Genomic DNA, 26,736 nt, shown 5'->3' with positions numbered 1-26,736 from the left:
TGAGGAAAAGCCTCTGTGGCAGCTACAGTGGTTGGTATTGCTGAGATCTTCTGGATGAGTAACGTGTGACACCAAGTTTATACAACCACAGTGTCAAGCCCCAAATGGTTTTCATGTCATCATCTTCCATAACCAGGTTAGTTGCTTCAGTTCAAAAGCTTGACTTAAATATTAAATTTATTATCAAGATTTTTAGTGTCATTTGTTTTTTCAATAAGTGAAGAGGCAGAGACTTCAATATCTTATGAAAATCATACTGGGCTTTGGTTTATTCCAAGAAGCCAGCCAAAGATGGCCTGCACTCTTAGTTTATGAAGAGACATCGGAGGTGATTCAAAAGAGAAGCAGGACCAAGGCAATCATTCCTTTTCTCCACTCCACTATAAATGCTCACAGCCAAATTGCTGCTAGGTCAAGCCACACTCTGCTCTGTTTCAGGGTGGTAAGCTCAGGTGGAAAATAGGCAAGAGAACCACGAGTGTTTGTGTGTGCTCGTGCAGCAAGACCATGGTGGGCTGGCTGCAGAACGTGGGAAATAAACTAATCTCACCTTTGAAATCAACAGACTGAAGGCCTTGGCAAAGCAAGAGCATTATAGCTGTGTCTCTTCAGGATAGATATATGACCTGGGAGTCTGTGAGCCAGCCAGGAGCCAAACTTCCTGGGGTGTAGCTGGTTCTGCCTTGGATTAGGGAGATAGGACACGCCACCTCTCCAGCCACACCATCCCACTGCTTTCCAGTTCTACCAGGGGACAAACAGCTGCCTGCAAAAGGAGAGGCCCTGGCTGGGATGTAGCCTTCTTAGGGAAATACAGCGCAAGAGAGGTGCTGATAGTCCTGTGGGGGAGGGAATGAGATAAGGTAGGTGCTGGAGCTCCTGGCATACAAGGGGAGGCTGAAAGAGCTGTTTCTTTCAGCCTGGGGTAAAGAAAAGTTAGGAGGTAACCAATTACTCTTTGCTTTGTTTGTTTTTTTTTTTCTTTTTTTTTCTCTTTGGTGTGGAGGGCTACAGAGAAGTGAGAGCCAAATTCTTCTGACAGATACACGGTGAAATGCCTATGAAATTTGCAAGAAGGGAAATTGTGACTACATAAAGGGAAAACCTCCTCCCTAAAGGTAGTTCAGCACCGACGCAAGTTTCAGGAGGGGCTGGGGAATCTCCTCACCTTGAGATGGTTAGAAACTGCCTGGCCAAGGCCCCAAGCAACCTCATCTAGGTCTGGAGCTAGCCCTGCTGTTAGCAGGGGTTTGAAGTGTAGACCTCCAAACATCTCATCTGGATCTTCCTGTAAAACTCTTACTCTAAAAACACATGGAGCCCCCCTTCCCTTTTGACACACAGCATATAGTGGTCTCCTTGATGGAAGGAATAAGGAAGCAAGTTATAGCTGCTTCCACACCCAGATACACCATGCTCTAGTGTGGGAACTCTGCACATCACTCCGGATGTGAGAAGTCCCCCGAGACCACGTCGAGAGCCGAAACCCCGTCAGGGGGCTCGGAGATCTTGGCATGATGCCCGGAACACTTGGTGGCTGGATTTCGATCCTGCAAGTGAATTGCCAGTTTGGTATGAGGGCTGGAAGGTGTCACAGGTTTAAAGGGTGTTTTTATAAGGTGTACACAGGGTGGAAATATAAGTTTTAAAAATTTCTGTATAAAGGTAATGGGGACAAGATGGAGGGGACAGGGCGTGTCTCATCCTTCTTCCTTCTTCTTCTTGTTCTCCATCTTCTGCTGTGGTGTTGGCACTCAGGGATTGGTTTGGGGAAGGGGTGCACTGTCCAACATGGGTGATAGGTATTGGGAGGTAAAAGTAAATATGATATACGTAATTTGTGGTATAAGAGACGGAGCAGCCTTGGGGGTGGTCGGAGAGCATCGTGGCTGCCTTGCTGGTCAGACCTCTGTCTGCCAGGAAGAAAATTTTGTAGATAAGACTTAATAAACAACCTGAAGACCGAACAGCAAAGAGTCCAGTCTCATTCTTCAGAGCCTGGGGTCGCTCCCTGGACCACCCAACTCACCTTGGGGGCAGAGAACAAGCAGCCAACCCCGAGACTCTAGTACGCTGATTTTTGCCTAGAGAGAGAGCTTCGTAATGTCCTCCCGCCAACCTGTCCAAGCTGTCTGTATTTAGTCTTCCAGCAGCAGAGACAAATACTCTTCTTTTGATTAAGTTGCGCAGCACCTCATAGGAATTACCCAGCACCCAAATTTTTGGACTTCTTGTCAGATGTTCATCAAAATGGTGTCCCTGACAGCCTCCTGTATGAAAGATATTGGTTTCTCAAGGCTGGACAACATTCCACTATTCTTGAGACAGACGAGCGCATACTAGAGAAATTTGGTAGCTCTTCATCATTAAGGCTTTTCTCTGCACCCTGCAACAAGCCTAATTCAGACACACCTCCCCTTCCAGCTCATTTATGGGAGCACACACGTATTTAGGAAAAAAAAAAGAAAAATTCTGCAGGCGTTGGGGGGGCAGGGGGGAAGAGGCAGCAGCTAATGTTAAATTATCCCTTTAACAGCTGTACATTGCTCTGCAAATGTAATTTAAACTGAGTATGATTTGAGAGGTAAAAGAAAGCAAATCCCACAAATGTTTCCATTCACAGATAGCGTCACGTTGCCAGCCCATCCCCGCGCTGTTACTCGTACTCCGGCTGCATTCACGTTACAGCACAGCAATCTGATGGAGACATCAGCTCGTACAACAGGAGTGCTCCGGTGCCGGATCAGCCGAGGGCTTGGACATTCCTACCGCAAAGAAACTGCAACAAAATCTCTGCCGCCGAGCCAAAGGGAAAGCATCTTCGGATGCACTGGACGAGGACAAATATTTGCAGTGACCCAAACAAACATGCCAGCATCACGTATTCCTTCTGTACATTGTGCCAGCAGCGACGAACTCTTTTGATTTAGAAAAGGCACCAAGGTGGGGTACTGCTATGGCGGGATGCGCTCCCATCCCCTCAGGGCTTTCACGGTGTGTTCCCGTCCCCTCAGGGCTTCCACGCACCTTCCCCGACACAGGGACGTGGTGATGCCTCCCTGGCAGAAACTCTTGCCTGACAAATTCTTCATGAACACCACTTCCCTGCTGTTGCAGCCTGGCTGCATTTAAATGGGCAACGCCGGCTACCTTGGGCGGTTAATTGCCTTCCTTGCGCAGAAAAGGACGAATGTTAGGGGCGGGGGGAAGGGGAGATGCTCTTGGGAATATGGAACGTAACAAAGTTTTTTTGGTTTTTTGTTGGTTGGGTTTTTTTTCCCCCAAAAAACTGCCCTGATTGCTAAGCAGTAGCCATACTGTTCTCAAAACCCCAGTATCTAAAACAAAGGAGCAGTGAGGTGTACAGCGGGAAAAGACAGCCCACTGGCGGTACCCAAAATGCACATTCCTGCAGGAAAACGGCGCTGTCACGCACAGAACCGCTTTCGAGGGAGGCAGGACCGCGGGGAGGGGGTCTGGGGGCCCACAGGACCCGCGGGGTGGCGGTGCCGCCGGGGGGGACGCGGGGCGGGGGGAGATGGAGCGGAGCCTTCCCCGGCGGCACCGCACTACAGCTCCCAGAGAGCACGGGCGGGAGCCGCGCTGCAGCCGGGGCACCCGCTATTCCTGCCGCTGGGATGTGCGCGGTGTGCGCTGGTGATGCCCTGGAAACCAATCCTGCCTCTAGCCGCACATTCTCCCTCCCACCCTCTTCTCAGTTCTGGGCATGTGTGCCAAAGTCTTTGTCTTCCCTTCTTGGACTTAGTCCTTAATCCATGCTGTTTAGTAAAGGATCAGCAGTGAAATGCCAGTGGTTTAAAGTTTTGTCTTTGGATTTTAAAGTCCGCGTTAGGACACAGTCAAGGGGGATTGGGACTTGCTGAGCAACCTCAGAAACAAACTCAGACAAGAGTTAAGCAAAGGTCTGGAAACTTTCTGTAGGGAGATGGGGCAGGAGCTGAGTGTGCCCAAGAACATAGTAGGGCTACTGACGTGAATATAATGGTGGGCAAGGTGGTTTTATCATTTATTGTCCATTTGTTTTCTCACAGTAGCACCCCCACCCCCCCGCCTTCCTTTGAGTCAGTGCAGAACAAAGCTGTTTGTTGAGCAAGCGCTGGGATTTGCTGGCACCCAGCCTGCTGGGGCACTGGCTGGAGCATGGGCAGCTTTCCCCAAGTACTGCTGAGTTGCCCCTGTGAAAAAAGATGGAGCTGAGAGAGACTACCCATCCCACCTACACCGCCAGTCACTGCTCTACAAACCCCTTTTGGGGAAGGACAACCAGCGTTTTCTCTCTCAAAGACTTGCCATTTCTGTCCACCATCTGAGTCCAGCAGACAGACGGCTGGGGGCCCACCCTGAGGCCTTGACATCAGTGGAAGGCACAATTAAAGTCCCTGCAGAGCAGATCTTCATGCAACACGGTTTGGTGAAGATGACAGGGGCAAGTCATCACACACACCTTCCCTTCGGTGCTTCCCGGCTGGTGGCCCAGAGCAGTCAAAGCTGTGGGACAAAGCTGTGAAAGCAGGTGAGAGTAGCTGGGCCTTTCCTTCCCCTTGCCATTCCCCCCTGCCTTTTTTTTTTTTGTTACCTTTCTGTGTGAGCATCTCCTGCTCTGGTGGCAAAATGTCCCCACTTCCCCAACACTGGCAACTAGAGATAAACATCAGGCCAAGTCAGGCAACTCAGGTGTGAAACACATTTTAATAGAGTTTAGGGATCTGTAGTTTGTCTGTTGCTCAGCTGAGCAGGGGCTGTCCAGAAGGTGAAGCAGACATCATGGGCGGAGGGGAGGGTGAAGGAGTGCAAGAGGGAAGGGAACAGAGAGAGAAAGGTCACAAGAAGCAGATGAGAGCATGGGTTTGTTTACGGATGTGCTTTAATCTATTGCCCCGCAGTACTGTGTGCTGAGTCAGACACTGACAGCACACACACACACACCCACCCAGGGTGGGACAGCAGTGCCACAGACTGACAGCATGCACACACACACACCCAGGGTGGGACAGCAGTGCCACAGACTGACAGCACACACACACACACCCACACACACACACACACACACACCCCCAGGGTGGGACAGCAGTGCCACAGACTGACAGCACACACACACACACACACACATACACACACACACGCACACAGGGTGGGACAGCAGTGCCACAGACTGACAGCACACGCACACCCCGGGTGGGACAGCAATGCACCTCAACACCAAGCTGCCGGCAAGCACAGCCCAACACAGCACAGCCCAACATGACACTGCCAGGGCTCAGTGCAGACACACGCCTGGGGCACAGGGACGCCGTAGGCCAGGACACAGACACACACCTACACACGTGCACAACGAGAGCGAGCGCTGGCAGCGCCCGGCTGGACGCAGCCGCAGCGTCCGAGCACACGGATGGTCACCGCACATGCTTCGGCACCAGGGACACGCTGGGCAGCCACTCCCGTGGTCTGACACGCGAGCAGAGCGGCCCGGGCATGGCCCTGCACAAACAACAGAGACACACAATGCCTGGGTCCAGGAATGCTTATGACCCCACAGCAAGGGACAGGGTGTAGGCCGCTCTCTCATCCTTCGCCTGGGTACATCTAGCCAGGGACACCTGAACTCAAGGGGTTTCAAGGTGAGAGGAAACCAGGTGACAGAGTGGGGAGAAAGAGCAAAAAAGGGAGCAGTGGAGGGAAAGGGGGGTTCAGAGTCTGTGAGGTGGGAAAGAGCAGCAGGGTGGCTGTGCCCTGGGGATGATGTTCAAAGAACACTTGGGTTGCGAAAGTTGTGTCCGGCAAAGCGTGCTTCATCGCCAAGTTCTTCCTCAATCCTGCAAGAGAGAGACAGCACAATCAGGCCCTTGCAGTGAGGGAGCATTGGAGGCACCAGGCTGCTGGAGAGGCAGCTCAGCAGCAGGAAGTTGACGTGCCCCAGGCTCAGCTCCTGCCAGCTGCTGTGACTGCAGGGCTGCACCCTCATGCCAAGGAGGAGGAAAGGAGTCTGCCCCAGAGGCCTCCCCAGGATGCTACTGTCATCTCTGTGCCTTGTCTTTGTAACATTTCACCCACAAGCCCCATCCACCCTCGGGATTTCAGCTTCTCCCACCCAATTGGTCACTCCCCTATTCTCTCTTCTGCATTCCCAGCCCTGGAGCCCCTTACCTCATGAGCTGGTTGTATTTAGCCAGGCGTTCAGACCTGCAGGGAGCACCCGTCTTTATCTGTAAAGCATTCCCCAAAGCAAACACTGTAAGACACTGTTATGACTTGTACCAGTTCCTCATGGCAGGGCAGGGGATTCTGTTTTGACACCCCTTTGCTTTCCTCCAGGCCTGTGCACAGCCTGGGTTTCACCTACCTGCCCAGTGCACAGTCCTACAACCAGATCAGCAATGAAGGTGTCTTCGGTCTCCCCAGACCGGTGGCTCACCATCACACCCCATCCATTCTCCTGGGCCAACTTGCAGCTGCAAGGAGTGAGAAATGCAGTCAGTAGCTCCTACTCCTACAATTACCACCTGCACAGGGAGAGATTCAGGCACACTCTGCTCCCACTCTCAGCATCCTACGCTTTGGTAGAGACACAAGTGTGTTCACCCAGTGCATGGCGTGACACCTGGCTGTGGTTCATCACCAGCCCATTCACAGGACAACAAGGGCAGTGGGCTGGACTCACGCTTGGATGGCCTCTGTGACAGATCCAATCTGGTTGACTTTGAGCAGGAGGCAATTGCAGGCTTTCTCTTCAACAGCCCTCTCGATGCGCTTGGGGTTTGTCACTGTCAGGTCATCTCCCACTATCTGAATCCCCACATTGGCAGTGAACTTAGACCAGGCCTCCCAGTCATCCTGGTCAAAGGGATCCTCAATGGAGACCACTGAAAGGACAACCAAAGAGGCACGAGTCACAGCTGCCTCCCTTCCCACCCCTAAAACACAGAGGGTTTGTGCCTGGTCGGTGTGTGCAGCCCCAGTGCTGATTCCCTGTGGCCCCGCGCAGCAGCTCACCTGGGTAATCCCGTACAAAGCTTTGGTAGAGGTCTCCCAGCTCATCTCCAGAAATGTAGCGGCTTGGGTCATCCGGGGACTTGAAGTCCAGGTCGTATTTGCCGTCGCGGTAGAACTCGGAGGCTGCCACATCCATGCCAATGACAATCTTGTCCGTGTAGCCCGCCTTGTCAATGGCTTCCTTGAGCAGCTCCAGAGCTGAGGGGAGAACCGCAGTCAGGAGAGTCAGCCCATGCAGAGAGCTCTGCCTCTTGGAGGGAGCCTCCCTTGGGAAGGGCCCCGGAGTCACTGGGAGTTTGGTGGTGTGACGGAGAATTAGAAGGAAGCCCGGAACACAACAGAAACATGCCAAGGAGCTGTAGGGGCTGTGTCCAAAGGGACAAGGAGCAATTAAAATGTGATTCCACAGCTCAAAGACAAGTTTGTGGAAAGCCTTGTAAAAGCATGCACATCATAAGAGGTTTGTATGGAGAGACTGTGACAGATCAAGGCCACCTCAGGGAGAAGGAGCTCAGAAACATTCCCTAACACAGGAGGTCAATGACACTGAGGCGTCATCTTTTGAATCAGTCCAGGGAATGCTGTGAGCTGGGCATAGGGACCCATAGCATTGCAGGCAGGGGTACCCCATCTCTGTAGGGCTCTCACCTTCACTATTTTCCAGGATGTTGGGAGCAAAGCCTCCCTCATCACCCACATTGGTAGCATCTTTGCCATACTTCTCCTTGATGACGCTCTTGAGGTTGTGATAGACTTCAGCCCCGATGCGCATGGCATCGCGGAAGCTTTCGGCTCCCACAGGCAGGATCATGAACTCCTGCATGGCCAGTTTGTTGCCTGCGTGGGAACCTCCATTGATCACGTTGAAAGCCTGGAAGAGTCCATGAGAGAGTCAGAGCTGAAGGAACCGGTCTTGGCACCCCTGAGAGGCGGCTCTCAGATGTGTCACCATGCCCACACATGCCACATCCCACAGGGTAACGTAAGCACATCAGCTTCAACCATCCAACCAAAGACACATAAGCCTGGAGTCTTCCCTCCAGCAGTGGCTCAAACCACATGGTTAGGGAGGATTTTCCCACCTGTTTTCCTCTCAGAGATCTCCTGAGTTATGTGTGTTTATCTATGCTCTGTTTATCTGTATGTGTTTATCAACAATGCTGTCAGTCTCTCTTCAGGACCTTTCTTCTTGACCCTGAGAAAATTTCAGCATCCACAACTCCCCTTGTGAAAGAGTTTCTCAAGGCAGGTTCCCCCTGGTGTGAAGACCCCTATGCCCTTGTTTTGAACTGTGCCCCAGAGGGTTCACATGACGCCCTCTGCTTCTTGTGCTAAGAATGAGATCTTCAGTCAGCTCCCCACCACAACCTCTCCTCTATCCTCCTCAGGCTCCTTTTTTCCCATTGAAACTTGACCAATCTCAGGCCTTGGTTTGCTTCCCTGACAACTGCAGTGCACTCAGCTGATGTTTCAATCCCATATCCCTTCCTTATCTACCTCCCAACACCTCTGAAGTTTCTTTTGGGAACAACAAACACTCTTTTGGAGTTTCTGAAGGTGGATGTCAAGGAGGGAGGAGTCTTACTGGCACGGGCAGGATGAGGTCGGAGTTGCCGGCCAGGTCAGCGATGTGCCGGTACAGGGGCACATCCTTCTCTGCAGCTCCCGCCTTGCACACGGCCAGAGAAACTCCCAGGATAGCGTTGGCGCCAAACTTGGCTGTGGGCAAAGGAGGAGATTGACTTTTCAGGTGGCAACATCCTGCCCAGTGGGTGTGTGCCCTTGCCAGCCCAGCCTTGGGCCCGCCTCAGCTTGGGCAGTGCCCCCCTCTCCAGCCCTGCAGCCTCCCATGCTTGTAATTTCCCAGCCAAAAAGAGAGATGGATTACATTTGTTCTCTGTGCCGTCCATCTCAAGCATCAGATTGTCTATCTTCTCTTGATCCACAACAGAGAGGCCCTGCAAGAAAGAAACAGCTCCTGAGAAGGGGATGACTGGAAGAGCTGCTGGCTCTGGTGTGCAGGAGAGGAGGCGTTGATGGAGAAGCTGGGGGTAAAAGGACCTTTTCAGCTTGTGGGGAAACATTTACACACAAAGCTCTGGAAACTGGTGTCGTGGCATTTAGTCGGGTTAGGTAACCCTGACGGTGTTTCTGCAGTGCAGTGTGGATGTACCCATGGTGGAGAGAGGGTCAGCTGCAGCCCAGGCAAGGCCACGCATTGCTGGGGACATAGGACACCCTGGGGGGTTTCCCAGCCTTTTGGCAGCTTCCAGGGAGCTTTGTGGTGGTGCTGTGGTCACACAGAAGCTAGGCAGAACAACAGAACATGCTCAACCTCAAGCAAGCGAATGTAGACTGGATGGAGCCATCCCCAGAAGTGAGGTGGAGAGCAAGATTAGACCCAACACAGGCAGCCCTCCACCATGCTGGGTATTTTTCAAGGGTGGAGAGAACTGGGCTCTCAGCCAGAGCCAGCCATGGGCTGCATGGTGTCTAATATGTGGCTTTGGCTCAGCTCTCCTCAAAGCAGGCTCCAGGTCTTCAGGTGTAAACAGGCTGCAGATGTGACACCACTGCTCTGCAAGCTGTGCCAGACCCTGCATGGTACAACCATTGCTCATCACACCAGGATGAGGCCACAGACATGTGGATGTGATTCAGTGCTTGAGGGGGAGCACAGCTGAAAGAGGGGGTGAGCTCTACAGGGAGCACCGAGGGGACGAGTTAGGCTGCACAGATGCTGCGGTGGACCAGGAAGGTTAAATCCTTTCCTCCCAGAGAAAAGATTGCCGTGGACACACACAGGCATGGAGGGCAGGAGGGGTGTGCCCAGGTTCACAGAGAGCATCGCTGTGTCTGTTAACCCAGTGAGATGAAGAGAGCAGAGACAGAGATCAGGGGACAGACAGACCAGAGTAAGCGTTGGACAAGGGAGAACAAAGAGAAATCCTTACAGAGCCCACGAGAGCTGGGGCGACAGTGCTGTTGATATGATCCACGGCCTGCAGCACCCCTAAAGAAGGGAAGAGGCAGAGAAAGAAAGAGAGAGAGAGAGAGAGAGAGAGAGTGAGGCAGAGAGAAGAGTGGAAAGAGGGAGGGAGAGGACCGATGGAGAGACTGAGACAGGGAGACAGCAAGGGAAGATCGAGGCCTGATCTTTCACTTTACACTAGCTCTGTGCCTCTGTGGTCTCCCTGAGGGACACATCTGTACCCTCCAGCAGAGCCTCACACACAGGCAGCCCCAAGGATGAGCTGTGGAGCAGACATCTCCCCACCTTTTCCAAGGAAACGTGACTTGTCATTGTCCCGCAGCTCCAGCGCTTCGTAGATACCAGTGGATGCTCCACTGGGGACGGCTGCTCGAAACATGCCTGGGAAACAGCAAAACAGGGGTGTGAGACAGGCAGAGGGTGAAGAGGAAAAGCCCTCATGCACCTGCTTCTGCCCAGCTTTCATAGGAAAGGACGTAGCAACTGCTTGTGCAAATGGATGGTCTCGCTGGCTGGCTGCTCATGGCTGCTCTCCCTAGACGTAGAGCACCTCAGTGGCAGAAGTAAATGGTACCCAGGGCTTCCAGGCTGAGGAACTTGGATGTCAGGCACCCAGAGATTCACACTGATCCCAGAACTGTGTGTGATGGGTGGAAGTTCCTCAGCCCTCCTCCTAGTTCAAGAAGCAGCCTGACTCACAGCCACCCTCAGCTTCCTCCCCCTCAGACTGAGGTTTCTGCCACACTGAAGAAGGAAGATGATGGTTGCATGCCTGCTCTGGCCTCTCACTGCTTCTCACCCCTCAGCCCAAGCAGTTTTGGGCCCCATGCAAATGCAGCTCCTCCAGCTGAGCCCCAAGCATGGACGTAGCTGCACAGAGATCTCAGGAACAAAGCTTTACCCCTGCCAGGAGCATGGCCATGGATGTGCTACCAAACATCTACTGCGCCCAGGACTAAAAGCACAGCTGCAGTAGGGGTATGATGAGAATGTGCAGACATTTATGATAAAAACACCTTCTGTCCCTGCTACGGGCAGGTGCATGGCTCAGGTCGCATGCAGTATCCTGCCAACTGTCTTGTCATGGTTTGCCTGGCACATATGCAGAGTTGCTGAGCACAGGCAGAGCTTTGGTCTCTGCCTCTTCCCCCGACTTGTTTTCTGCCGAGGTTCACCCGTGAGGAGCCTCCATGTGTGCCAGGCTGCTGCACAGCACCAGCTCTGCCGGGGTGGGCAGGGCTTGCCCTCCATCCCTTGTCTCACCCACATACCTTTGTGTGTGTAGAGGTCCACCTCAACGGTGGGGTTCCCACGGGAGTCCAGGATCTCACGGGCATGGATCCTCTCGACTGCCATGGTGAGTCTGTGGAGAGGAGAGAACAGGGTACGTTCAGCTCTGAGAGGTTCCAGGATGTGGTGCTTACCCCTTCTATGTCTAGACTGACAGAGAGAAGGGAATTCAAGGAAAAGTGACTTTAGAAATTTGGGCTAAAACTATTTGCCCCAGGAAATTTAGGAATTCACCCAGACTACAGGAATCTATGAACATTTTTCCAGGAACTGGCTATCTATTTGAATTTACTCTGTCCCTCTGCTGCAGCTGACAAACTAGGAGCACTCTGCCTCTCCCTGCGTCACAGCACAGCGCCCGACACAAGCCGGGATGGCAGGGATGGGGAGGGTGCCACAGCAGCAGAGAGGGAGGGATCAGCTGGCACAGCAGGGAGGTGCCCCTGGCTCTGGTGTCAAGGACGGGGCAGCAGCTCCTGGCATCTCCTGTCCCCTTGCCGGGAGGCGAGGACAGCGCCTGCCAGCCAGAGAGCAAGTGGCTGCTGTGTCCCTGTGCAGCGCAGGGGAGCCAGCCCAGCGTGATGGGCAGGGCAGGGGGCAGCCAGCCAGGGGGCACCCCAGCCCCTCTCCAGCCCAGGGCAGGGGAGCCACCCCAGCCTGGCTGTCCCACACCCCAGCCATGTCCCCCCTGCCATGTGCCTGCTCAGCGTCCCTGTGTCCCCGTGAGCTGCAGGGTCAGGCTGTGCCAAGGCAGCAGGGGCGTGGAGCCTGGCAGCCTGGGGAGCCATCTTGCTGAAGGCCACGGTGCCTCAGACATGGCAAAGAGGGCTCTGGAGGGAGGGGACACCTGGCCCAGCTGCCAGCCCTTCGCTCTGCTCCTGAGGCAGGGAAGCAGATGAGACTGGGCTGGATCTCTGTTGGGTGGGGCAAAGGGGGGTGAGGAAGCCTAGCATTTTGGGGCACCTGGTTAAACCTGAAGTAGAAAACATGCTGGTGGGTAATGATGGCTGTTTGAAAGAGCTTCTCTTGCTGCAGTTTGCTCTCGAGGGGTTCCAAATCAGCTCCTCATGCCACATTCTCTTTTCCCTGGCTGTGGGGCTGTGCTGAGGGGGTGCTGCATTGAGGTGTGTGACTTGTCATTGTCCCCCCATGCTCCCAGCACTGCCAAGTTTTCCTCCCCTGGCTCCTCCAGATGATTCCGTCAGCCCTGAGCAGGGCTGGCAGAGGCCAGAGTAGCCACAGAGCCCAGCCAGGACATCCCCATGGCGTGTCTGAGCAAGGATACAGCCAGCCCAGGGCCTCAGCACCAGGGCAGGGAAAATGAGCTTGAACCAGCTCATCCCAGCACCGAGGGGAGCTGAGAAGCAGGATGGGGAACCCGGAGCCAGTGCCTGATGCCACTGCCTCAGGTGGGTGGAAATCACGAGGGCATGGGGAATCGTGCTGCTGCACTGAAGTTTCAGCCAGAGCTTCTCCTGTGGGGAGTTGTGGTCAGCATCTCCAGGGTTCCCTGGAGCCTGCACAGGGCCCTCCATCATGTCCATCTGGGCTGGGATCCCCCATCAGCCGCTTTGGCAGTGCTCCTCACGCCATCTGGCACACACCACAGGAACTTCCTCCAGAGTCGTGCCGGCGCAGCCAGCCGTGAGCTTCCTTTGCAGCAGTGTCCTGGCCGTGCCTCCACGGGGTACAGAGGGACAGGACCCCGCTTAGAGCCATCTTTGACAGCACAGCTGTGCCAGATGCTGTGGCTCTCTGCTCACGTTGCCCCTAGTCACATCCCTGCGGCCACATCCACCTGCCCCTCTTGGAGCCAGACCCGAGGAAGCCAAATGACAAGCCCAAATCCAGCCTTGCCTGCCCCTCCCCATCACTTACATGATCTTCTCTCCCTTGTAGTCCTTTAAGCCTTTTCTCCACTTGTGTTCCTGCCCCGTGTCCCCTGCGTTTGCTCTCTTTTGAACAGAAGCCCCCTGAAATCCCTGCTATCAGCGGCACTGGCCTGAAAGGAGGTCAGAGGCGGATAAGCTGGGATAAGGGATTGGGATGGAGCCATGGCTGGGAAGCCACAGACCACATCCAGGAAGAGAGAGGAGGCTGTGCAGCCCCCGTGAAGAGGGGCTGGGCAGCGTGCGCTGGGAGGCTGCTGCTGCTGCAGCAATGCCTTCCTGTGGAGCTGGCGCTGGCAGCAATTCCCTGTCCCTGCCGGGCCGGCACGGTGGAGACCTTTCCCCCAAGGCACCACCAGTCCGGTGTGCTGCTGCGGTTCCCCCGGGCTGGGCACTGCTCCCAGGAAGCCCGCACTGCTGCAGTGTCGTGACTGATGCAGCTATTGCTTGCCTGACTGTCACTCCTCTCCCTGCTCTCCCCCTCCCCTGTGGTGTGGGGCTGTGCAAATAGGAAAACATCCCCTCTTCTCCCTCCCTCCCCGCTCTCCCTGAGCGCCCGTGTTTATGTCAACACCTCGGGAGGCTGGGGGGGCCGCTCCGAGGCTGGATCCTTTCCCCAGCCGTGGCCAGACTGAGCGCTGCCTTCTCCCCACTGCCACCCCTCCCCCGGGGAACGCTCCATCCCGCAGCACCTCCCGACAGTGCCCTTGGGAGCAGCACCTATCCTCGCTGGTCGCCCCCCCACTCCTGCAATGCCCTGGGCTCACGTCTGAAATGATGATTGCCGGGAGGGGAAAGGGGGACTTGGGAAGGAGGAAGTACTTGAAACTAAAATATGAAAGAAAAGTCAGAAGGATGGGGGTGAGGAGACAGAGGTGGGAGGAGCAGGGGGAGGAAGCGAGGGGAGTTGAGTAGTTAATGCCGCTCGCCGTGGTTCTTCTCGGCAGGGACCCCAAAGTGCGTGTGGGGTTTGGGGGGCACAAGGGGGGCAGCAGAAACATGCACGCAGTGAGGGGTGTGCTGGCCGTGGGTAGACACTTACCTTCCTAGGACGGGGGTGGACGAAAAATTGAGAAAGTGCTGGTAGAAAGGAGAGAGGACGAAGCTGAGGAAGGATGCAGGACCTCAAGGGGAGATGATGTGTCCTCTAAGCCAACGGCGGCGGCAGCAGCAGGATGGAGACGCCCCTGATAGGGCCGGGACAGCAGCATGTGACCCAGAGCTGCGATGAGTCAGGATTTAGCAAAGCTTTGCAAACAGCACGTAGGGGATGGAGAGACAGAGAGAGGCAGGCAGCAAGGGATAGACGTAGACAGATGAGGGTGAGAGAGCCAGGGAATAGGAGTGGGTGTGCAGGATAAACAATCCCAGTCACTCCAGGCTCATTAATTATTTTTATTCAAATCAGAAAATCTTGCAGGGTTTTTGGGAATCAAATTGAACCACAGGACCTGTAACTCTCCCCTTTCCCCTCTCAGGCCTACTGAGAATAGAACACAGTGCAGTGACTGCAAAAACACTGCAGTGCCTCAGGGCAGCTTCCAGGACCAGGGTGGGTAGCACTCCTCTTTTCTACAGAGGTAAAACGAGGTGAAGCTGGTACCTACAGCTCTCACTTTCTCAGCCTCACAAACGAGGAAAGGCATCACTACATCTTGACAGCCTCTGGGAACAGGTGTTAAAAACGGGTCACTCAGGCACTGTATCCTCAAGAGATTCTTGCATTTCCTGAAGAAGGGAGGAGGGAGAAGTTAATGACTCCATGCCCAATGTCTCTTCCCCATTCACTGCCCTCTTTTGCTAGTGGGGTCAGGAATGGCAGCAGGGTGGCATGCTGGCCACCACAGCTAGACTGCCAAGCCTGGCCTCTTTTTCAGCCTCTTGTGCTCTTGAGACTGACATCCCTCACCCTCCTCCTCATGTAATATAGTGGAGGAGAGGCTTTATCAGCATGCTTGGTCCTTTTTCTTTCTCTCCACCTCCTTCTAGTCCCTGCACTGCATTGTTCTCACCTTTTCTTTTTCTTTTTCCTTTTCTTTTTCCTTCCTTGCCTGACGGATTTTCTCGGCCTCTTCCTGCTCCTCTTCCTCAACTGTTTCCTTGTCGAGGCGCTGCAGCCGTGGCAGCCAGGACAGGACCTGCAGCCGGTAATCGGGTTCTTGGGCACACGGATTGTCCATCAGCACCAGCGCCTGCAGCATGGGCAGCACCTGCAGCTTTCCCACCTCCTGAAAGCTTTTGATCCCATTGCTCCTGAAGAAAAGGAAGCACAGAGAGCAGGGCAAGGAGACCCGTGCGAGTAGTGAAATCCCTTTGGAACAAGAAGTGGGCATGACAGAAAAAGCAAAACTTAGCAGCATGAGGTACCATAGGCCTTAGACCACAGATCTGTCACCTAAGATGCAGATGCGTCTGCAGCTCCCCAGACTGAGGCACAAAAAGGACATCTCCTCTGGATTCCTCTGTGCTCAGCCAGCCATTGAACCGTGTGACATCACCATGGCAAACACCGGGAACTAAAGGGCATTTGCAGGCAGAACACAGAGAACAGGATTTGAGGGACCCAACTGACTTATGGCAAGGAATGAAAAGCCTGAGGTGGGGTATGAGAATGCCTGGAGAGGCTGATATTTTCTAAGAAGCCTAGGAAAGGCCCTGGCTGTTACAGCCTAGACAGCTGCTGAACACAAGTTAAGGATGGTAAATATCAACCCATCCCTATCAGGTCTTCAGCTTCCAAACAAACCCCCAGAAAATCCTAAATAGCTAAATGGGAGTGCAGTCTGATGAAGGGACCTCTGATCCCAACACAGAGCAGGGAGGACTCACCGTAGGTTGAGGTACTGCAGGCACTTCATGCTAGCAGAGAATCCATCCAGGGCCTCCAGCTTGTTGTCACGCAGGTGCAGAATCTCCAGCTGCTCAAACTCCTCAAGGCCTTCAAGGCTGCAAATGGTGTTCTTGGCCTGAGCACCAGGGAGGCAGAAAGAGAGAAGGAAAATGGGGACACACAGGAGAGGGAACAGCAGTTATTTCTGGCCTTTAAATCTCTTTCTATCCTTCAGACTCCTACCACTCATAACACAGCCTTGTCTGAAGCTCAATCAGATAGCTCAGAGTCTTGGCCAAGTGGGTTCTCAGAATTCAGATTCAAGGACCAAAAGTTTGCTGAAAAAGCATTTCCTGAAGCATTGCTTGGTGTCTGAGATAAAACCATCCCATGTGAACACTCCACTGCCAGCACAGCACACCTTCCCATGGCAGTGCCAAATCTGAGTCTCAGAGAGCAACAGTATGGAGGGGAAAGCACACCTGAGCCTACATTTAATGTGTTTAAAGGATGAGTAACCAGCCCCTCTCAGTCACACAGTCCATGTAGTCCAGGCACCTTCCAGTAGCTGCTTCTCTTGTGGGGAAAATCTATGACCAAGAAGTCCCTTCACAGAATTCACACAATCACTAGGTTGGAAGAGACCTTAAAGATCATAGAGTCCAACCCATGCCCAGCAGCTCAACTAAACCATGGCACTGAGTGCCACATCCAGTCTTAAACACACCCAGGGATGGTGACTCCACCACCTCCCTAGGCAGACCATTCCAGAACTTTATCATCCTTTCAGTAAAAAACTTTTCCTAATATCCAACCTATATTTCCCTTGGCACTGCTTAAGCCTGTGTCCTCTTGTTCTGTCAGCTGCTGCCTGGTGAAAGAGACCAACCCCCACCTGACTACAATCACCTTTCAGAAGTTGTAGGGAGTGATAAGGTCACCTCTGAGTCTCCTTTTCTCCAGGCTAAACAGCCCCAGCTACCTCAGTCGTTCCTCATAGGGCTTGTGTTCCAAGCCCCTCACCAGCCTTGTTTCCCTCCTCTGAACACACCCAAGTGTCTCAATGTCCTTCCCAAACTGAGGGCCCCAGAACTGGACACAGCACTTCTACTCCTCCGGGCTGTGTCTTACTTCAGGAAAAATTCCCCATCACTGAATTTCATTCACTTCACTGGGATGTGGATTAACGAAGCAGGGAAATGGAAGCTCTGAATTTCAGACACTGGTTTCACAGCAGGATTTCGGCTGGAAAAGGCCACTAGAGGTCTCCTGCCCGAGCGGAGGCTGCCCGCAGTGCCAGCTCCTACGCTCTGCTCTGTCGGGCTGCTCAGCGCCTTGTGCGGCCGAGTTTGGAGCATCCCTGGTAATTATCGTCTCCCCGCCACGTTCTCCAGCCTGCAGCTGAGCAGGGATTTCCTTGCCGAGGGGCTGCAGTCGCTAAGGAGCTGAGACCTGAATGGAAAAGGGTTGAGAGGTGCTGTTGTGCTCTCTCTTCCCCATAGGCACCCAAGCAATGACCTGGGCAGTACCTGAGACTGAAAAAGGGGCACAGGCTCAACTGGTGGATAGGATCACACTTCAGGACTGAGTCATTCAGGATGTGGACATTTTGTAGAAAAGGAGGATTTTCATAGAAACTGGACAAAGAAGAATCTGGACCAGCTGGGCCAAGTAAAAGGAGCAACACCAGGACAAAAAGAGCAAAGCTGGATATTTAGTGAAGGCCATGTGAGCAGATTTATCAGTCAGGAAGGATTAGGACATTGTACCTCAGAGAAAATTGTGGGCTGGTGTGGGTGGGGAGCTCACTGATCACTGGTTCACAAAAGGAATAGTAACCTCCCAACACTCTCACTTTCTTCATCACTTCAGTGTGAATTGTTTTACCAGTTCTAGCCTTGCCAGCACTAGCAGGACAATGCAGAATGAATATTTTTCAGAGCTGTTCCATTTTTCTCCCCTAAATCAAACAACATTCTGTCTGACACGCCATCACCTTCCCTTGGATACCAGTTCTTCACCCAGATGTGATGCCACTGTTCCTCATGGAAAGTTACCATACATTGCCCATGATTTCCTCTCCCCTTCCTGCACACTCCATCTTTTTCAGGTTAGCCTTTGCCACCACTGCTGCACCATGAGCAGGAGCTAACACAGCCCTACTGTGACCCTCAAAAATGATGCAAGTGCCACATGGCACACACCCAGCTTGTAGTCTTCCTAGCACATGCCACTTTTTATATATGAAATTTCATCTGTGGCTATGTCATACATTAACCAAACGTGGTTCAATTCCTTAAATTGAATCCTTTGTCTTGAACCCTGTCCTTGAGGAATCAGCTGCACTTACCCAAGGCTGAAATAACACCAAAGTCTTTACACAGAAACCAAAGCATTACTGGGGGAGATTTCCCTGCAAAATTATTTAATGGGCAGGTAGACATGGGAGACAAATTCAAGCCCCACAGATTCTTGTGAGTCAGTTGTTCTAGTTTTAACAAACACCCCTTGCAACTTTCCTGTTTCACATGGGCACCTGAGAAACCCCTCAGTCATGCCAGGAACCTTCCCTCAGGAGAGATGCTCTGTTTGCTTCCCTGCAATAACTCACTAAAGTGACTGGGCATGCTTTGAAATTCTGTATTGTATGTAGTGACTGATCCACTTCATCCATTCTTGGAGCACCTCCAGTCATAAAATCCCAGTTTCCCATCAGAAAATTTCAGGCAATCTCAGCAAGCAATCTCCTCAGTGTTTTCTGCCAGGGAATCTTGATGAAAAGAAGCCACATAGTTTTTCAAAGCCTTTATCATATTTAATTGCTTTTCAAGACGTAGTGACTCAGGACATCTGTTTAGTCTTTGCAAGTTGTAGCACAGTGTGATCCATGGGGCTAAGCCATACATACTTTCTTCACTTGCATCTCTAGGAGTAAATGCTTCCTTGAAGTAATTGTTTATGATATTAAGAAACTGCTTCTCCTATCTTAGTTTCACTGCAATATTGAATCAATTTCTTTTTTGGCAGCTGTAGGTGTGAATCACATAACTGTGCTGGCTTTAAACCAGTATTTGATGAGGCCCATCAGAGAGGAGAAAGAGGCATTGCCTCCCTTTGTCACGCAAAGAGCAAAGCTGTTGCTTTGCCCAGTGATCTCCAGAGGTCCCAGGGCACACGGAATACAAGCTTGCCCAACACTGCCTGAAGGGAAAGCTGTCCCCTGCAGGAGGCTGTGAGGGAAGAACCTGATGCACTCAACATGGATTCCTCTGTGATTCCTGGTTCATGGCCACTCCCTTTGTGCTACCTGGGCTGCAGGTGCTAGGATCTGCAGCAGCTCTGTCCCACTCCCCAGGCTGGCTGATCCCTTACCAGATAGAGTTTCTTGAGCTTGGACACACCGAGCCCTGCTGTGGTGTTTATCTTGTTTCCTCGCAGCTCCAGGACTTGCAGGCTGAACAAATGGTCGTGACTCAGGCCCAGCACTGTCTCGATTTTATTTTCTGAGTGCCAGAGGAAGAAGAAACAAGAAAGTTAATCCCACCTTTCCAAGAGAGTGTCCCCACAAGACAGGTAACCTGTATCACCTTTCAGGCTGAGGTTGGCTAGGAGGGGGTGAGTAATGCCCTCAAAATCCACAATGTGGTTGCGATCAAAGCTGATGACTTGGAGGTAGGGCAGCTCCTGCATGCTGGCACTGGTGAGCAGATTCCTATCCACCTTCAGCCAAAGCAGCTGGGTTAGGCTGCTCAGGGGGGCCAAATCTTTCAGCTTGTTCTTTGACAAATCCACATACCGCAGGTGAATGAAGTGTTCGAGGAGGCTGATGTCTGTCAGGCCCCTGAGGGAGAGTGAATGTGAACAAAATATCTCTCATGTTTCCCCACTACCATCTTTTGGGTTGCTCCTTGCCACTACTGATGGCAGGGCAACCACCTCTCTTACTTCCCTGCTGTCCTAGAAAGCCCTGCTGAGAAAAGGAAGAAAAAGGCAGGTGATAGGGACAGGCCTGTAAGTAAAGATGAATGGTAAGATTGCACCTGCTTTCCTGGCAGCGGGAGTGCTTATTCCCATTGAATTCTATCTGTCAGGACAGGGCACAACCAGATCAGAGACAAGGTTAAGTCTTGGGGAGGGGTCTGTTAAACAATAGTGTCAGCACAAAGGGCTGTGTGGAAGGACTTTTCTAGTGGAAAAAATAGTGGTTGAGATACCCTATGAGGCTGCTGAAAGAAACAGTCTTAATGAGGCCTTACTTAGGTGGCTCTGCTGGGGAAGCTGAGGCTCCAAACTGTCCCAAGGCCATTGTGGCACTGTGTACTTACAGCTGCCTGCCTTAAAGGTTAGCAGTTAGGAGGACAGATGTCAGTGGATATTTCTCAAGGTGCCTGTAGGGAGGTCACTCTGTTCAGGCCCCCTAGGAGAGCACAGTCCAGAGCAATGGGCAGGCTGCCCTCAGCCCGGGGGACACTGATGTTCCCAGCAGTGTGTCTGGCTGTGCTAGAGACAGTGTCCAGCCAGGGCTGAGGATGGACAGGCTGTGCTGAGGCACGGACTGGAATCCAGGTGGTGGCTGGAGAGCAGGGCCTGGCTACTCTCCTTCCCTGCATGGCCGGTCACCAGGTTGTGGCACAGCGGCTCCATGGCCATGGAGTAAGGGGCTTCTGCAGGGTCAGGCATTGCACACTCACTTGTCTTTGGCTTCAAACTTCACATAGGCGTGGGCCAGCCCGTTGCCGGTCTTAGAGAGGAGAGAGAGACCCTCCTTGAGGTGTTCCTCCGTCAGGGGACAGGGAGGCGGCTCCTGGGAGAGAAGGAGAGAGCACAACGCCAGAGCTGGCCCTGCCACAGCCGGGCGGTGCTGAGGGTCTCCCCCTCACCTCATCTTCCTTCTCCTTCTCCTCATCCTCCTCCTTCTCCTCCTCCTCTTCCTTCTCCTCCCCCTCTTCCTTCTCCTCCTCGTCCTCCATGCTGCCGTGCGGAACGCTCCGAGCGTGTCCCGCCCTCACCACCGGCGCTCTGCGATCCCGCTGCGCCTTCCCGGCTGGGTGACATCTGCGGCTGTTAGCGTATGCAGAGAACCGAAGGATTTTTTCGGTGGGAAGAGACCGCTGTGCGCACCCAGCTCACAACGGGGCGGGTTTAAAGTCAGGCAGGGCTGCCCAGGGTGGTGGGCACTGGGGCGGTGAATGCCTAATTAACTCTTAATTTACCCTCTAGTAAATGTTTAATTAACGTGTTGAGCAGAATTAGCCTTGGGCTTTGCATGAAGCCTCCCCGAATATGAGCATGTGGATGCCAGGAAGGGGTTTTTGGGGTGCACTGCTCCATTCCCGTCCTCCAGGCTGTGGAGCTGGGAAGGGTTGAGGTCTCCCGTGCCCAGCCGATGCCAACAGCACTGGGTGTTTACCAGCCAGGAATGCTATTCAGAGCTGATGGTCAGCAGTGGTTTGCAGCTAATCCAAAGTCCAAGGCTCTGCTGCCTTTCCCTTCAGTGCCCTTTGCTCCTTTGCAGTGCCTGGATAAGGTTAGTGCTGGCTAAGCTGGTCGAGGCAGAGCTGCTCACACAACCATCAGCCATGGCCTTTCCTGCACCACTCCCCTGCGCTCAGGGCTGCACAGCGAGCTGCCCCCTGCCTTGTCCTGCCAGGCTCCCCGGTGCCGAGCCCTTCTCCTGTGCTGCACATCTGAACGTCAATCTGAATTCACACCCTGCTCATTATCACACAGCCACAGATGGGTTTGGATTGGAAGGAACCTCAAAAATCAGCTCGTCTCAATCCCCCTGCCACGGGCAGGGATGCCACCCTCCAGACCAGACTGCCGAGGGGTCCATCCAACCTGGACTTGAACAGCTCCAAGGATGGGGCAGCCACAACTCCTCAGGGCAACCTGTTTCAGTGCCTCACCACCCTCAGAGTAAAGAAATAATCTACATATGAACACTCCCTTTCCTGCCTTTGCTTCCTGCCCTAAACATTCTCTAATTACAGAAGGAAACACAAATCTTTAAACTAGAGAAATTTTATTTAGATTATATATATCCCAAACCTAATTATACTGATAATTAGGGGGCGTATGTGCTAAAAGCTGGCCTGCACACTCACAGAGGAGCACAGGGTGACGATGGCAGGAGGGGGAGCCCCAGCAGCACCCGCCAGGCTGCTTCCAGGCCCGTCCCAGGAGCATCAGCCCAATAAATGCCCATTTCGAGGGACACAGGAGCACAGTGGCAGGTGGGAACCCAAATTAAGGACTCAGAGAAAGGAACACCCTGTCCAGCCCTATCCCAGGAGCCTCAGGCCCAGAGCACCTTTAGGATTAGGGGTGTAGCTGTCTTCAGGGGTGTGGGACACAGGAGATGCAGGGGAAGAGCATTTGGGGATTGCACAGGACTCATCGGGGAGTGATTAGGGCAGGAACCAGGGGTGATCTAGGTTTCCTGGCAGAGGGAGTACTCATTCCCATTGAATTCTATCTGTCAGGACAGGGCACAACCAAATCAGAGACAAGGTTCCTCACACAGAGAAACAAATATAGCATACAGGAATAAAAAGTGCCAGTCATGTGTCAATGGTTTGTGATGATTTGTCCATGTCCTGCACCTGATCAGTGCAGCCTGTCGGGTCTTCTCATTAAACTCCTTTTGCCCTTTGCCCGGCGGGAGAAACTGGTGGGCAGAATGCCACAGGGAGCTGCTGCTGGGGGCTGGAGAGGCTGGGATTGAGGGGCAGCCCCTGGGCACTGCCTGAGCCCAGCTGCTGGAAGGAGACACACTGTACACGTGTGTAAATACTTCTGTAAATACACAGAGGCTCACTAGTGCACCTCTGTCCTGCTCAGCTGGAGCAGAGTGTGGGATGAGGCTGCCAGTGCCGCGTGGGAGGGCTCTGTGTGGATAGATCTGTGTGGCCAGCCATGGCCATGTTTAAGTGCAATGTATTCAAAATCACAAAATATTTTGAGTTTAAAGGGATACCCAAAAGGATCATTGAGTCCAACATGTGTGTGTGGTGCCTTCTGGGAATACCAGCTCAGCCTGGCTATTGTTTGGGGCTGAGGATGCAGAGCCATCGCAGCCTCTCTCAGGCTGTCACATCTGGCACACTGCATTTTTCTCCAACAGCAACCTGTTTAACAGCCAACCACTACAGTTTGCTGTGAGGATCTGGCAGTATTTCCATTCCAGAAAGCTGCAGTCCTGCCAGGAAGCAGACAAAAAGAAGAGAAACAAGATCTGGCACTCCTGCTGATATAGAAATTATTTTCCAAGAGTTTATTCCTCATTAAATGAATGTTTTCATGCCCCTGCATTCTCTCAAAGCAGCAAGATCAATGCCCAGCTCCCATCTGTTTTCTTCTATGTAGGTCACTCTCCTGGGCTCTTGTGCTGTGGGCAGGGCTGGGCAGGAGCTGACAGCAGAGCTGCAGCTGGTGGCCCAGCCCTGAGTGATCGTACCCAGTCCCTGCAGCCTTAGGAGCACTGTGTGCCCCTGCTGCACCACTGCTGCTCTGGTCTGTGTGACCCAACAGCCCCAAACTACAGCCATGGCCCAGCAGCCTCTCAGAAACACGTGCTCTGGTTGTAGAAAACAGTTTTCAGATTTTTTATATCTTGCCTTTGAATTATCCTCCTCCTTTCTCCATCACTCCACACACATACAGAGCTGGAAGCTGCCACCTCCTTGCTGCTGTCAGGCTCCTCCTTCTCAGACCACCTGATATCCTAGGAAGGAGATCCCTCCCATCCAGCTGGGCAGCAGGAAGCGCCCCCAGCAGCAGTAGCGCAGGAGTCCCCACAACATCAGGGTTTTCCCTCCTTGCTCCTCAGCTCCAGCCCCTTATCCCTCAGGTGATGCTGGCACTAGCAGCTGGAACACTGCCCATAGGGTCCCAAGGATGTACTGCCGCACAAACAAGCTCCTCCTTGTGAGGCACTTCATCATCCTCAGTACTCCCAAAAAAAAACCCAGCAGCTGGGAAGTAACACCAAGTCTTGCTTCCTCACCCACCAGCACAGGGCTGAAAGCAGGCAGCAAGCACTGCCCCAACACAGGCCCTAAATAAAATCCTTCCCTGCAGAGACTGAGCTGCTCCACTCTACATGCAACGAGCAAAGTCAATTATCAGTCCTTATAGGCAAAAAGCAGGGATGAGCACATTACTGAGCCTGCCAGGGAAGACTGGCTCACTGGTGGAACATCCAGGTGCTCCAGCATCTACTGGAATAGAGGCACAGATATATCAGAATCACCACAGGCCCAAAGAAGAGCTGTTATATGACAGAAGCAAGATGCAGGTTGAACCTGGGCAGTGCCTACTGGGGTAACGGTGGGCTCTCAGGGAAAAGCCCACAAAACCCTCTCTGCAACCAGCCACCTCCACAAGCACTAAGTTCTCTAGGCTGCTTGTCCCCAAGATGCTTCCAAATAAGATCCAGGACACACCTTTGCTTTTTCTGTTTTTCATTTATTGTTCAGTACGGGACACAGGTGAGGTAAGACATGTCACAAGGATCTAAGCTGACAGGTTCCTTGCTGATGGAGCTGAGGGATGCAAGACTGTGGTTCCTTTTTCCTCCCAGCAGCACCAGCGGCCCCCTCTCCCCGCAGGGCTGCAGGGAAAGGGAGAGATACTGGCCACGTGGGCTGCGGGCTCTGAACAGGTCGGGGGAAACTGAGGATTCAGCTCAGAGAGGAGACTGCCAAGACTCTGCCGAGACAGGCTCCTGCTAACAGGACTCTGACGTGGTGGGGGTGGTTAGCAGAACATCTACAACAATGACTGTGGAGGGGGAAAGCCTCAGGGAGGCCTCCGTACTGAGATGTGTGCAACAAAAGGTCCCTTCTTGCTTCCATTTCTTAACCACAAGGGACAGCTCCTCATGGGGTGCTTCAGTGTTTGGCATTGATAATATCCACGAACTCTGGCTTGAGAGAAGCTCCACCAACAAGGAAGCCATCCACATCGTGCTGAGAGGCCAGCTCCTTACAGTTGCTGCCAGTGACAGAGCCTAAGGAGGGAGCAGTGGTTTAAGGTCAGATGTGCCAGCTCTAGGAAAGTGGGGCCAGGGCAAAGGCAGGACTGGCTAGGTACCAGCCACCTCAGCAAGACTGTCTCCCATTTAGCCAAGCAAGCTACCCAGACAAGCTAGAAGGTGATTCTTTATGCTCTCAAAGTCAAGAGTTTCCTTGCCAGGGAGAGAATGATGTACAACAGTAGCAACAGGTAGAGAAACTAAGCACTTCCTGCCCTGGAAAGTCGCTCCAGACTCACTTACCTCCATAGATAATCCTAGTTGACTGAGCAACAGCATCAGACACGTGGCTTTTCAGCCACCCCCGCAGCTTCTCGTGAACTTCCTGAGCCTGCAATACAACACAGGAGTCACAATGAGGCCTGAGCCATGCTGCACACAGCTCCCTTCCAAAGACAAGGGAACAGATATTCTCTAAGTCACTAAGAATCTCCAGGAGATTCTCAGTAAGAATCTTCAGGAAGGTTTCCTGAGGGGGAAGGGTCAGTTGATCATTTAATCAGCCACCTCCCCTGCTCATACCTGCTGGGGAGTTGCAGTTTTACCAGTTCCAATAGCCCAAACTGGCTCATAGGCAAGAACCACTTTACCCCAGTCCTTCACGTTATCTAGGGAAGAGGGAGAAGGTAGAGGTGAGCACAATACCCCCATACTGGGAAGAGCAGAGCTGGAAAATGGCTAAAAAACCCATATCAACCATTTATTTTTCCTCTTACCAGCAATAGCCTTGGTCTGTTCAAAAACCACCTTCTCTGTTATGCCAGCTTCTCTCTCATCCAGCTTCTCTCCAATACAGGCAATGACTCCAAGGCCCTCAGCCAGAGCATGAGCCACCTTCTGCCCAATCAACTGGGAATGGAAAAGAAACAAGGCAGCCAATAAAACAGGATGGAGGTCTGTTTTAATCGCTCGCTTTTCCAATCTTTGTAGACCCATCTTAGCTGGACCGTGTCTCCACTGTATGAGGGCACTCACCTCATCAGACTCTCCAAAAACATGCCTTCGCTCTGAGTGGCCTAGGATCACCCATGCAGCTCCAATATCCTTGATCATTGCTGGGCTGGGGAGAAAGGAGATGACTCACTGGAGGAAATTCACATCCCAGAGGCACCCTGACTTGACTCTCTGAGGCTCACCTGATCTCTCCTGTGAAAGCTCCCTTTGGTACCTTGTAACAGTTCTGTGCTGCCACACCAATCTTTGCATCGAGCTTCTGACGGGCAAAGTCTAGGTAGATGGAGGGGGCTCCACAAACCACCTCTGCAAGGCAAAGCACCCTGTTACCCTTGTGACAGGAGAAGGGTAGAAACTATACCCGACCACTGATCCCGGCCCCAAGAGGTCATCCCTCTCTCCTGGGAAGGCACAGCCCGCCCCTCCTCACTGACATTTGGGGGGCCCACTGCCACAGGACAATCCCTGCTATCTGATAACTCAACAGCAGGCAGGAAAGCCCTTTCCAGGGGGCTGGACACGCAATACCAGGCCGACGGCCAGGTCACAGGGGTCCCTTGGAAAGTGTCCAGATAAAAGATCGGGTGCGAATCCCACCCTGCAGCCTGGGCCTGGCCGAACCGGGAAGAGCCGCACCGGGCTGTGCCTGAGTTTATAACCTGGCACGGCGGCGGGGCGGGGGCAGCGCGGCTCGGCTGCAGCGCGGCGCTCCGAGAGCCCCGCTCCCAGGTGT

At 53.1% G+C, this 26,736-nt stretch overlaps 3 protein-coding genes across 4 annotated transcripts; all 3 read right to left on the bottom strand.

The window, feature by feature from the left end:
• Window positions 1-5,077: 5,077 nt before the first annotated feature.
• Window positions 5,078-14,446, bottom strand: ENO2 (enolase 2). Of its 2 annotated transcripts, XM_005420605.2 has the most exons (12): window positions 14,225-14,446; window positions 11,275-11,366; window positions 10,289-10,384; window positions 9,966-10,024; window positions 8,900-8,969; window positions 8,597-8,730; window positions 7,660-7,882; window positions 7,012-7,209; window positions 6,680-6,881; window positions 6,362-6,470; window positions 6,166-6,224; window positions 5,078-5,834 (listed from the first exon to the last, which is right to left on the bottom strand). In XM_005420605.2, exons 2-12 carry the CDS (start codon window positions 11,357-11,359, stop codon window positions 5,765-5,767), a joined length of 1,305 nt encoding a protein of 434 aa, XP_005420662.1. In that variant the 5' UTR covers window positions 11,360-11,366; window positions 14,225-14,446; the 3' UTR covers window positions 5,078-5,764. The 2 variants fall into 2 exon arrangements, with proteins under 2 accessions (XP_005420662.1, XP_030912486.1); XM_031056626.1 differs by lacking the exon at window positions 9,966-10,024.
• Window positions 14,447-14,565: 119 nt separating this feature from the next.
• Window positions 14,566-20,997, bottom strand: LRRC23 (leucine rich repeat containing 23). Its single transcript, XM_005420604.2, has 7 exons — window positions 20,893-20,997; window positions 20,704-20,816; window positions 19,600-19,853; window positions 19,385-19,515; window positions 16,012-16,148; window positions 15,195-15,435; window positions 14,566-14,910 (listed from the first exon to the last, which is right to left on the bottom strand). Exons 1-7 carry the CDS (start codon window positions 20,980-20,982, stop codon window positions 14,872-14,874), a joined length of 1,005 nt encoding a protein of 334 aa, XP_005420661.1. The 5' UTR covers window positions 20,983-20,997; the 3' UTR covers window positions 14,566-14,871.
• Window positions 20,998-24,460: 3,463 nt separating this feature from the next.
• On the bottom strand, window positions 24,461-26,329 carry TPI1 (triosephosphate isomerase 1). Its single transcript, XM_031056672.1, has 6 exons — window positions 26,186-26,329; window positions 26,025-26,109; window positions 25,766-25,898; window positions 25,572-25,657; window positions 25,293-25,380; window positions 24,461-25,025 (listed from the first exon to the last, which is right to left on the bottom strand). Exons 2-6 carry the CDS (start codon window positions 26,100-26,102, stop codon window positions 24,907-24,909), a joined length of 504 nt encoding a protein of 167 aa, XP_030912532.1. The 5' UTR covers window positions 26,103-26,109; window positions 26,186-26,329; the 3' UTR covers window positions 24,461-24,906.
• Window positions 26,330-26,736: the final 407 nt, after the last annotated feature.

Source organism: Geospiza fortis, unplaced genomic scaffold, assembly GCF_000277835.1.
Source record: "Geospiza fortis unplaced genomic scaffold, GeoFor_1.0 scaffold1, whole genome shotgun sequence".
In the NCBI taxonomy this organism is placed as follows: Eukaryota; Metazoa; Chordata; class Aves; order Passeriformes; family Thraupidae; genus Geospiza; species Geospiza fortis.
The sequence above is the reverse complement of the archived record's forward strand: the minus strand, read 5'-3'. Positions and strand labels throughout refer to the sequence as shown.